We start from the raw sequence: 13,148 nt of genomic DNA, 5'->3' as shown, positions 1-13,148 counted from the left end.
CTGGTGTATCTTGATTACATTGTCATTACCCACTGCTTACCATTACTCGGGCAGCAAAATATATACTGACATTATACATTTCCTTCCTTCCTGTAAAATTACAACTTTGACAGGCATTATTTTCAATAAAAGTCTCACTCATAATATGAAACTGCAGTTCCCATAAAAATGAATACTATGCTAGCATTGTATGCATTTTGTTTTGTGAATTCTTTAACATGTACTTTATTTATGTTTGATTGGTGATATTCAATCAGATTTGTCCGTGCACTTGTCTTAAGCAGCTTTTGTTATTTAAAGACTCCAACCTTGTGGATTTGCAGGTGTTATCACACAACCTCTGCACAGTGTTGTGCATCCCACATGACCCAGTTGCTTTGGAGGAGCACTTCCGCGATGATGATGATGGTCCAGTCTCCAGTCAGGGTTACATGCCCTACCTCAACAAATACATTCTGGATAAGGTGATTTTCCTATTCGAAAAAGTAATCATGAAAGCCACTGAGATATACCCTAAATCTGACCGGATACAGATACAGTACTGTGCTATTTATAGCTGCAATTGCTACGCGGAGTGTTCATGCTAGCGTTGTTCATGCTAGCGTTGTTCATGCTAGCGTTTTTCAACTGTGCTGGTGGTGGGATTCTGTTAAATATTACTTTTAGAATATGAGCACTTACGGTTGGCGGGGAGGTGGGTAACCTACGTGATGTGGACCAAGTCATCCTCCACGAATTGTGCCCGAACGCAGCACAAATCTGGTTCTGAAATGCTTGGGAAGTTCTCCCAAAATAAAATGAAGTGTGTAGCGCTTCGTCTGCAAAGAGACTGAGGGTGGATCTGCAGCATCAGTTTTTCATGCCTCCCGGAGATGGCCCAAGTTTTTCTGCTGTGTAGGAGGTTGGCTAGGACTTTGGACAACTGATTATTTACAAAGTGTTAACTCAACTCTAGGTGTCAAACTGGGGTCCTCAAGGGCCGCTTTCCCGCATGTTTTCCATCTCTCTTTGATGCAACACCTGATTCAAATGATCAGCTCATCAGCAAGCTCTGAAGGAGCCTGATACTATCCTGGTCATTTGAAACAGGTGTGTTGCAGCAGGGAGAATTGGAATACATGCAGGAATGCGGCCCTCCAGGACCGGAGCTTGACACCTGTATAAATTAAATTCTATTTACCGGTAATTTAAATTCTATTTAATTTACAATTCAATTATATTTAATTTATTTACTACTTTTGTCCTGTCTACTCAATTGTCTTGTTCTGGTCGCTGTCATTGCAGAAAAAAATGCTTTTGAAAGATGGATCTTTTTTGGTAGTTTCATTGGTTCATTTTCAATCTCATCATCATAGATTACGGAGAGAGGGTTTGGTGGAGAATCATGTAGGGATGAAAATTGAACTTCTGATATTGATGCAGCTTTATTTTTCTTGGAAGTTGCAAGCACATCTGTTTCATCATTTTTCTCCTTCTCAAAGAAGTTCTTTGTTATTTGTTTTTTGTTTTGTTTAGTTTTTTTTTTTTCATTTTGGCTAGCTTTTGGGCATACTTTTTGGCTACACTATCACATGACAGAGATGAGCAGTTTGGCGCGTACAAAGAGGCAAACGCAGATGCACCTGACCTTAGACATAAAGCTTCTTTCAGGCTCTGATAATAGATAAAACATTTTTTGTTCAATGCCAGTGTGCAGCACAGTACTAAATGGTGGTTGGGGGCTAAGAAACAAATGTCCTAGGCAGCAGTGACTACCAATGTATACTATTGACTACCGTATGTGTCTTTGTAGTGTAATTAATAAAAGGTATTCTGTTATTATGTATAGGGCACTACATATTTTTAAAAGTGACATTGAAGCATAACATGTACGTATTTGAATTCACTTTTTTGAGGCAAAAATGATGTTTTTTGAAGGAACACATTCTGACTATTATTGTGCTTGACATTGTGATTGCAGGCCAAGCACTCCTAAATTCACACATCTAACCCAAATGGATTGGTGCTAACAATATCTTTTTTTGTAGGTAGTTGAAGGCTCCTTCAACAAGGAAGATGTGGATGAGCTATGTTGGACCCTGACAGCCAAGAAAAATTACAAACCCAACAGGAGTTCAAACACAGTTCTGCCAGAGCGGGATGCGTTTCGGCTTTGGTGCCTTTTTAACTTTCTGTCGGAGGACAAGTACCCTTTGGTGATGGTCCCTGATGAGGTTGGTCTAACACATAGCTGGGGAATTCATTTCCCAAAGGGGCCATGTGAGAAAGTGGAATGGTTGTTGAAGGCCACATCAACATGCTAACCTCAATTTTATTCTGTATTAATTTAATCCATCCATTATCTATACCGCTTATCCTCACAAGGGTCGCGGGGCGTGCTGGAGCCTATCCCAGCTGTCTTTGGGCAGTAGGCGGGGGACACACTGAATTGGTTGCCAGCCAATCGCAGGGCACACAGAGACAAACAAACAGCCGCACTCACAATCACACCTAGGGACAATTTAGAGAGTCCAATCAATTTACCATGCATGTTTTTGGAATGTGGGAGGAAACCGGAGTACCCGGAGAAAACCCACGCAGGCATAGGGAGAACATGCAAACTCCGCACAGGGAGGCCGGGGCCGGGATCGAACCCACGACCTCTGAACTGTGTGGCGGACGTGCTAACCAGTCGACCACCGTACCGCCGTATTATTTAATGTATTTACATAAAGAATTAAACTGTACTTCGTAGTTATGGCATATATTGTTATATTTTCTAAATAAAAATGTTAAAACTGAAATAAACAGCCATTAAAATGACATAATGTTTGACACCATCCAGGGTCCTCGCCCAGGGTGCCATTCAAGCTAGCAGTGGTAGTGCCTTGAGGCATCAGTCCTCAACCTTTATCTCGTCATGGACCAGTTTCATGTTTGACAAACGGGCATAAAAACTAATTATTGCAAATAAAACTAACTATATGGTCCGTGTACCTTACGTTCATTCTATTTCCAATTTAGGTACGCAAATCTGAAAACAAAAATTGTATTTTATATAGGTCACTTTGGAGAAGTTTTGTCAAATTTTGATACCATCACGCATAAAATTTGTGGACGGTCTCTAACTCTAACGGAATACTGTATCAAATGTCAGAATGTCAAGCCAACTTTTTCTCGTTCTGAAAGCGAAGCTAGTGGCTACTACACTACTTCCTGTGCTTGCTGCAGCGCGAATAAACGGCTGAAAAGCATAAAAATTGAAAATGTAATATTGAAACTGGAAATACGGAAATTCGAGCCCTTTCCAGAAATCCCCACATATTTTGTACTTTATTTTTAAAAGGAGCGTTAAAACGAAGATCCTATTTTTGTTTCAAGAAAATTTGTTTTTTGATTTGCATTTCACAATTAAAAATCGAATGAACGTAAGGTACACGGACCCTATATGATGGGGAATATACAAACCCAATTTCCAAAAAGTAAATGAAAATAGAATAAATATAGATTATAATTTTCAAATACTGTACTTTTTAGCAATATACTACAAGTTTCAAAATATAAATGCCGGATATTTTTTCTTTGTGGTGCAGTTTTGTTAATCAATTACTTGATTTGAGGAGCAAATTTCAAATTTTGAGGAGCAATTTTTTGCAGGTTAACCCCAGGGCCTTGAAGCAAGAGTCTTATTAAACAATAAAAATATGAAAGTAGAATGAGTAATTCTTTTTTATATCAACTGCAGAGCTGGGCATTTGACTTAGAATTGAGCGTTACTCGTCTGCAGCGTGGGTCATTCTGTTGTCCGTCATTCGACTTTTTTTCTGGGGGAAAAAACGTAGTACCCGTCTATAGGGCGGTCCGCCTTGAGTCCGACTAAAGTTACATTCGCCCCATCCTTGCTTGTGAACAACTGAGCATTTCAGGGATTCTCCTTTTATAGCCAGTCCTGACACACAGCTTTTTCCAATTTTATTGTTTTTGTTCTATTTATTGTATTGTTTGTAAAGTGCTTTGTTACAGCTCTAGCTGTTATGAAATGCGCTATATAAATAAAATTGTATGGTATCTGTGAAATGTTCCCAACAGGGATTTTTGGATAATTATTCAACTTTCTCAGTTTTTGTTGCCCTTGTCCCAGCTTTTTTGCAACAATTGCAGGCATCAAATTCAAAATGAGAGAACTGAAATTTTGTTCCTTGCATCATGCAACACACAGGCTCTTTTTATACCGCCATTCGGGCGCTGTCTCACTTTCGAACTTGCGTTTTGGTTTCCTGTCATTTTCAGTCGCCTTCACAGACGCTTCCGAGAACAAGGCCTACATTTAGAGTTTCTTCCTTTCATGCTGAGCACAACAGAACATTAGCCACCTCATGTACACCGCGCAGTGTGTCAAGAAATCTGCATTGATGTTCTGTAAATCAAAAGTTGCCGTGAACCTGGGAATTCACAAAACTGATAATGCATGAATTGGTCATGATTTAGTTTTATTCAAATTATTTAGATTTAGTTATTCTTTGACTGATTTTTACTCCTTGTTATACAGCAGTGGTTGTTTTAAAGTGCTATAAATAAAACGGAGTTATGGGTATGAATATATTTACTTGAGCAATTATGAACACTTTAAATATGACAGCAAAAGCATAGCAAGCTGTTTTTGTACCACGTTACCAGACCTCAAACTGCATTGTGCACTCAGTATTCCACATCCGACGGAAAGCTGTGCGCGTTGGGTGCAGTGGCGGTGCTAGCTTGGGTGGCGCCACGTACTGTATGTGTACCGACTTAGTCCTACTTTGATGTGAAGAGGGTCACTTCTACAACATTCCTAGAAAATCACAATGTCTCAACACTAATGAGTTATCTTTTGGAACAATCGTGCAGGCACCCCAAAAGGTCCTTAGGGGCTACCTGGTGAACGAATGGGGGGGAAACAGTGCAGGTGGATGAGAGACACAAACAACTGCGCAGATCGCCCCCCCACCCACTCCGGCCATACACTCTGTAATCAATCAATCAATCACATTTTATTTATATAGCACTTTTCATACATAAAAATGCAACTCAAAGTGCTTAATCTCAATGACCAGTCCAAACCTACTACTGGGGCAAAGCTCATTAATATTGTGGCATATACCCAAAGCAGACACAGGACTCCTAAAGGCCTAGGCCAATCCTTTTGTTTGTTATTACTCTGCGTATATAGATACAAGATGCTCCTGGCCTCTTGAGTTTCCCTAATTCTGTATATATTTTATGGTATTAAACTATATAAAAGTAGTTATGAGTCATTATTCCTTTAACTAGAGTGTGCCAGTCAATTTGACAGTTCTACTTACTCTTATGCACGTTGCGCTGGGACGGTGCCACCGGGTTTCTACAGCAACCAGCAGTTGCATTGAGAAGCGCTGCTGGTCACCTTGATCGTTTAAAAAAAAAAAAAAAAAAAAAAAAATCTTTTAGAGTAGAGGAGGCGTTACATCACAGGTGTCAAACTCCGGTCCTGGAGGGCCGCTTTTCTGCATGTTGTCCAATTCTCCCTGCTGCAACACACCTGTTTCAAATGATCAGGATAGTATCAGCTTCTTACGAGCTTGCTGATGAGCTGATCATTTGAATCGGGTGTGTTGCAGCAATGAGAGATGGAAAACATTAGGGAAAGCGGTCCCTGGGGACCGGAGTTTGACACCTAGGCGTTACATCTGCTTCAACATCTTGACGAGTCTGAGGATGAATTGCGAGGAGCCGTCTCTTGTGTTGTATAAAAGGCCAATTGTTTATCATTCATTTATATGACATCATTTACATGAAGTTATACTCACACCAGAGTTTTGATAAACAAAATAACTTTATTAGGCACTCGAGCAGTGAGTAATAATCATTTAGTTGATGACGTCATTGCTAGAGCGCACCAGAGCGCATTATGTCAAATTAACAGGTCTTGTACTTCTTGTAGTGTCAAAATCCTGGTACCCCTAGTGTTAAAACAGAAATAAACACACCGATTCTAACTATTCTACCTAGAAACGCAACGCAATAGAAATACTTACATCCATCATTTGGTGAACAAACGATAAGTACTGCCAGATTAAAAACAACATATGAGGAACAAGTAGCACTACGGAACAAATAGTAGGGCCGATCTTCTCCTTCCTTCCACTTCTATTGCGCCTAAATACCCAGGTGATAATTATTGACAGAAGGTGCGAGGCAGGAGGCTCCTCCCACCAACTCTCCGCAGACTCTGGAAACAAACAAAAAAACAGTAAAACAGTGCAGACAGACAGATAAACAAGGACATAACAATTATTAGACAATTATTAACAAGTAGTTGGCACAACACCTGATTCATTCATACAGTACGCACATACATGTGTACAACCGAACGGTAAGAGGGTAAAAGTGATGGGAAGTTACACTGGACAATAGTCAACTCACTAGCAAATTCTACATTGTAGTTACTACTGTTCAAATTATTGTTAGTGTTCATTTAAATGACTGTAGTTTCAATACGTTGAGCATCTTGGGTAAAAGATTGTTTTTTTTGTGTGTATGTATCGTCTGAGGACGTTGTAAATGTGTTCGCAGATTACACACAATTCAAGTACGGAGATATTGATGAACCACACATTACATGCGTACACGTTTTGCGTGCAAATTGGTGTGTACGTGCGTTAGTAAATGAGGGCCAATTGATTTTATTTCAGGGATTTTTCAGTATTCACCCCACAAATTGCACAAAATATTGATAACATTGATCTTGCAGAGTGTTCTTTTTATCATATGGTTGTACTGTACATACAACAGGCCACATTAACATCAACGTTTTGATGTACCAAAGAAATAGACAAAGGTTCATTACTTAAAATTGAGCTATAAACGGCGCTGGAATTCAAATCAATAATATGGTAATAGTGAAAATACTAATATCGCTGTATATCTTTTGACACCCTCAATACAGGTGGAGTACCTACTCAAGAAGATATGCACTGCAATGAGCATTGAGCTCAACTGTATTGAACTGGAGGACGTATCCTCCCACGACGAGGTGCAGCAGAGAGGCATCACTGTTTGGGTTTTCTTGGAGATGATGGATGCTGGAAAGGTGACCAGAGGCATTGAAAAGAGTGTCATCAGCATGGCTATAGAGGACGTATACAGGGAGATAGTTGGCGACGTTCTTAAAGAGGTAGGAGTCACGTGTGTGGTCTGCTTTCAGAAATGCTCCGCTTTGCATTCTGGCATATTGTTTGTGTGTGTTGCAGGGTTATTTGTGGAAGAGAGGCCAACTCAGGAGAAACTGGAAGGAGCGCTGGTTCACGCTAAGGGCGAGCAACCTGTTTTACTACACTGGGGAGGACCGCAAGGAGTGCCAGGGCAACATTATTCTGGATGGCAACTGCTGTGTTGAGGTAAAAGCAGCAAGTGCTCTTATCGCCATCAACTGGTTGGACTCTAGTCACTAATGGTGTAAAGGAGCATTCGCCTGATTTTGGTGCAAAGCGGCGTGGGTTCAGTTGCCACTCAGTGACAATGTGAGTGTAAATGGTTGGCCATCTTTATATGTGCTCTGCCTAGTCCAGTTAGACCAGTGTAGTCCTCCTTTCGTCTTAAAGCCCAAATGCGAAGTAATTTTAGAAAATGCCAAATGAAATCGAAGTAAAGTTAATTAAACACTATACAAAAAATAAAGCACGAAAAAAATCATTTCTGTTTCGCATATATTTGACAAAATCGCAGTTTTTCCTAAGTGAGAGGCTGACGAGCTCGAAACCGGAAGTGGGACGTCATTAGATGAACGACGATGGCAGCGCTCAATGGGGAAAGTTGACAAAGCCAGTCAGAAATGGACTCAGAAAGCGATATTTGGAATTTATCTGAGGGGATTCAGGAGTTTGAAGAGGAAGAGGAGGTTGTTGGCATAATGCACGTTGGACCGTACATGTATGAGCCTGATGCTTAGAAGGATGAAAACGTTGTGCCCGAATGACCGGACATGGGGTGGAGACGAGACCCACTGACAATGGAAGAATCGTAAGATAAATAGGCTACGATTATTAGCCTAACATTATTGTTTGAAATTTGATGCTGTGCCGTGCTCGATGACTATTTGTTCCATATATTCTGCTAACACTGAGAGCCTCTTACGTCATAGTGGGTCTGTGACCCACATTAGCCCCTTTTCCACCAATAAGCTCCGGAACATTTAGTTCTTGGTAATATAAGCTCCTGGTAATACAAGTTCCTGTGGCCCAGGTGGTTTGCATTTCCACCGCGACTAATAGTTCTTGGTAGATTATGCAAATGAGACTGATGACACATCTGCGGGAGGTGTTACATCCCTACCCATTACTGACATCCTACATCAACATCATTCCAGGTAGAGAATAATTAAGTGATCTTTAAAGCTAGCATATTATTGTGTACCTTAATCTAAGTTTAATATTGGTTAACTTTAAAATATACAATCAATATTCAAATGTGTCAACATGAAAATCAGAGTGAAAGTATTGTTGCTTAATGCTTATGTAAACACATCTTTTTATTTAACTGTAGCCTCTATCTCGAGAAGGCAGTTGAAAACTATTCTCATTTGCAATGTCATCCAGGCTGAAAACAGTCAGGCAGTTATTTATATATTTTGTTATGAAAAAGTTTTTCCCTAATACACATAATAGCTGAACCTATTTGTAGCCTGTCATTGAAATTAGTATGTACAAAATATATACGTAGCTTGTGAGTATATTACATTGTTTTTATATGAGTGTATGTATTTGCTTTTATTTTGCCATGTTTTAAACTCCTGGCTTGCGATTTCCATTTCTGTGATTGAATCTAATGTCTTATCGCTATGCGCTTTCCTATTGACATGGAAAAGCAAAATTAATAACACAATTGTCCTACAAGTTTAATGTATTTATTCAGGTGCAGTTTTTTTTTACTGTGCAATATTTTATTTGTCTGAGTAATGTACTTGGGTTTATATAGGTGGAAGCTATGTTGAGTAAGCAGAGCCTTACCTTTGGCATCAGCCTGTTATTGCTATAAGTAACTAAAAAGTGCTACTGATAATTGCTGCAACAGGTGACAAACTAAATAAAACCACAACCACCACAATGTATTTCTGTGAGGTATTTACCTTCATGCCTCAGAAAGAGCAGCGCAGCACATCCAGGATCCAGGAAGAGTTGATTGGTCTCCTTTTCGCTGTCATTTTGACATACAAAAGTAAAATGAGTAACATATTAGCAAACGTTAGCTTTTCATGTTAGCAGGTGAATTAAAATAACAGTATGGAGTCACGGGTAATCGCGTTATTCTGCAACCGTGCATCTGCAAGTGTAGAGTTTAGATCAGGGGTGTCCAAACGTTTTGCAAAGAAGTTCCATATTTGTTGAGGTGAAAATGTAGGATTTGTTGAGGTGAAAATGTAGGAGACCGACCATTTAGCCTGACATTCTATCTTACATGAAACACCAATAAATCCAAGCACATTTTAGCAAACCGGTCTGCCTTTTGTTTTTGACTTTTTTTTATATACATTTCAAGATTTTTAAACATGTCTTTTGGTCCATTTGAAACATGATATATCACTGGTAATTAAATGTTCACTGAACTTTTAGATTTAAAAACAGGGGAATAAGTAACAGTCTCCTTGCAAATGAGGGAGACACAGTTGTTGCGTATTTCGGTGGAAAAAAATAGTCCAATTTCCCTCGCTGTCAACTTTACATGCGTTGAACCACTAGAGGGCAGAATACGCATGTGCAATGTGACAATGAGAGCACTCGCACAGGTAAACAAGAATGCCGCAGAGCTGAACGCAGGTGGAAAAAAATACAGGCTGCAGGTCTCCTCCATCCATTATCGATACCGCTTCTCCTCACAAGGGTCGCGGAGCGTGCTGGAGCCTATCCCAGCTGTCTTCGGGCAGTAGGCGGGGGACACCCTGAATTGGGTGCCAGCCAATCGCAAGGCACACGGAGACAAACATCCGCACTCACAATCACACCTAGGGGCAATTTAGAGTGTCCAATCAACTTACCATGCATGTTTTTGGAATGTGGGAGGAAACCTGAGTATGCGGAGAAAACTCACGTAGGCACGGGGAGAACATGCAAACTCCACACAGGGAGGCCAGAGATCGAACCCACGACCTCTGAACTGTGAGGCGGACGTGCTAACCAGTCGATCACCGTGCCGCTTACAAGTTATTGTAAAATGAAATTTACCAGGACTGGCAATGCTGGAGTCGCAAGAGATGCTGCAATTCTGAGTAGCGGATGATGACGGCTCATGATTTCTTCACTTGCAACTGTCTCAAAATGTCCATCCAGAACAGCTGTAAATCAAAAATACATGCCCCGAAAAGGTCAGAGAGATAGTGTGATAGTACTAGTCATAGTCGGCATAACTAAGGTAGATTTGATAAATCATAAAATGAAAGTGAATCTATAGTAAGATTGAACTGATTGGCAGTTTTGGCTGCGGTGTGCTGATGCTTTTTTTTTCTCAACCCTCCTTTTATGTCTCTCTACCTTTATATTTGAATTTTTTACTCCGTTTACAATTTCTTACAGCCAGTTGGGAGTTGTAAACGAGATGCTTTGTTTCAAGTGTTTATTGCAGAATTGAACAAGGTATGCAGTTGAACAGTTTCAATGTTCAAAATCTGCAGACAGGAAAAACCAAAATTTTCAGACTTGCATTGCCCGAACGGCACAGCTTGAATCGGGAGCCAGTCATTGCGGAAGCCAGTTTGACTGTAACGTGCCCTATTCTTATCTTTTGGCCACTGAAACAGCTGTTGGCCTGAATGTGAACAATGCATCGCCACACACACCACTCAGCGAAGATTACCGGAGATTGACGAACATTTGCATTTTTGTTGTTCAGCGCGTTGCTATGGGTCTAATTATGAATCTGGCTAGGTTGCGTCAGAAAAACTAACGAAAGTATGCTTAAAGTAGTTTTAGCCAATTAGTATTACCGGTCTCAAAAGATGGTTGGCCAAGTTTACTTCACACAAGGTCTTTAAATCAGTTGGGATAGGCAACATACAGCACCTAAACAGGCGAGGTGCCATTGGAAATGGTTGGATGGATGTTTGGACCCTTTTTACATACAGTAAACAGAAATATGGAATTCATGTGTTGGGAAGGTTACATCTCAAGACATCGTACTATCCTGGCGTAATCTTTTGCATTCTGTCTTGTTTTAAGGTGCTACCGGACCGCGATGGTAAAAGGTGCATGTTTTGTCTAAAAACGCTCTCCAAAACGTATGAAATGAGCTCGTCAGACACCAAACAGAGACAAGAATGGACAACAGGTCGGACAAATCAAGATCAATCCACCAACAGAGGGTCTTTAATTACACAGCCTCATCTGTCATCCACACACAGCCATTCAGACAGCTATCAGGCTGCACGCGGAGGGGAAGACGTCCCTCCACAAGGACTTGAAGCTGAAGCGGCATGAGCAGCGTGAGCAGCGCGAGAGGAGGCAACAGGCCAAGGAGGAGGAGCTGCAGAAGCTCCGGGCCCTCCAGGAGGAACGGGAGCGAAAACTGGCGGAGTTGGAGCTCTTGAGGGAGGCGCAGAAGCAGGCCCAGGTTCTCCTGGAGCAGGACGAAGAGAGGAGGCGCCAGCAGCACGAGCAGCTCCAGCAGACCTTGGAGGTGCAGCTGCGGGAGGCTGAGGAGGTGAGCGCGGCGGCAAACGTGAGAAGGATCACAAGAGAGATGGCTTTGAGAGATGTCCTTCCTGGTGTGCGGGTGTCAAGGTGCGGGTCAGCATGCAGGCCGAGATGGCTCTGAAAGAGGAAGAAGCAGAAAGGCAGAGAAAGAGGATCCGCGAGCTGGAGGAGATGCAGAAGCGACTGGAGGAGGCCCTGCAGCAAGAGATTAGAGCCAGGCTGGATGAGGAGGCCTTCCGCTTTGCTCAAGCAGGGTAAAGTCGCATTTATCCAAGAAATTATGAACATTATGTCCCTTTTCAGAAAGAATTGCGATTGTGGCGCATCATTACGACACACAAACTAAATTTACACTCAAGTATTTACACAGATTGAACACCTCGAACATCCCACCTGCACACATGCCCAGAATATCCGTAAAGCAGTGACAACATGGCATTAAACAATGATGAATAAACAAACTAATACTTAAATTATACAGAATGATATAGCGTTTAGTTTGTGTAGACTGACGCCTTCCCTTTAGCATGCCATGTTGAGGGTAATCGTGTCACAGCTTTGCATGGGTGGGATCTACTGTATGTGCAGGGAAGCAGGGAGGCAAGGCAAGATTGTACTCCAAAATGTGAGTTTATCCAGAAAAGCCAAAAATGAAATTAAACAAGGGGCATTGAATCAAAAAAATACAAATTCAACAAAGTCCAAAAGCAAGATTCACAGTTAGAAACAAATACTGGGATGAGACTCAACACAACATGCCATGGGAACGTGACAACTGGCAGCAAACGCAAACAATGAGGCGACAAGGACTGAACGGAATCAGGTAACTAAATACAAAGAAACTGACAAGACAAAGAGGAACACCTTCACAAGACCAAAGTGTCTAAATAAACGAACCGGGCTTTGTTTCCCACTCTGGTCCGGATCTTTTATGCAAGTGTGAATACAGACAGAGACCCACTTTTTGAGGCGGTCTTGGTGCACTTCCAACCAGATTCAGTGCAGTTGGCTTCAAGTGTGAAGTGTGTGGGAACCATTGCCGATCCACACCAACTACAGGATACGTGCTACTTTTTGGGCTTAACAAGCTAGCATGGCTCAGCATCGTGGGGGATATTAGCCTGTTGTTTCACACCATAGCAAGCAAATAACATGGCTGAGAAGACATTGTTTATCATACCGTCCATTGTCATAGTTTCATGAAATAAAATGCACACATCCACAATCTTGCTCAACACTTTCATACAGTAACCTGCAGTAGGTAAAAAGCGACATTTACAATTATGAAGAATTAAGAGATTTTTGTGTCATTGCGCCTCTTACGTATGATTTGAATGAATGGGCTATTAATCGCAGTATACAAAACGATGTCTGCTCTGACTGGCTTTCGAATAGCAAATGCAAATCAGTGATTAGATAGAATATGACTATAAGAAAAAGAACGGCAATTAAAACTGCACTATCTACTAA

General features: G+C 41.2%; 1 protein-coding gene across 1 annotated transcript in view; it reads left to right on the top strand.

The window, feature by feature from the left end:
• LOC147152522 (differentially expressed in FDCP 6 homolog) overlaps window positions 1-13,148 on the top strand; it is a 29,856-nt gene that overhangs the window by 5,880 nt on the left and 10,828 nt on the right. Inside the window, exons 3-9 of the mRNA XM_086047842.1 lie at window positions 324-464; window positions 2,028-2,213; window positions 6,944-7,171; window positions 7,248-7,394; window positions 11,205-11,313; window positions 11,387-11,685; window positions 11,766-11,932. Of these exons, the coding sequence (XP_085903968.1) occupies window positions 324-464; window positions 2,028-2,213; window positions 6,944-7,171; window positions 7,248-7,394; window positions 11,205-11,313; window positions 11,387-11,685; window positions 11,766-11,932 (1,277 nt within the window). The remainder of the gene's footprint in view (window positions 1-323; window positions 465-2,027; window positions 2,214-6,943; window positions 7,172-7,247; window positions 7,395-11,204; window positions 11,314-11,386; window positions 11,686-11,765; window positions 11,933-13,148) is intronic.

The sequence above is a fragment of the Filicampus tigris genome, chromosome 1 (assembly GCF_054856515.1).
Source record: "Filicampus tigris isolate MCC_2025a chromosome 1, RoL_Ftig_1.0, whole genome shotgun sequence".
Taxonomy (NCBI): domain Eukaryota; kingdom Metazoa; phylum Chordata; class Actinopteri; order Syngnathiformes; family Syngnathidae; genus Filicampus; species Filicampus tigris.
Note: the sequence above shows the minus strand (reverse complement) of the source record. Positions and strands in the feature narration are given on the sequence as shown.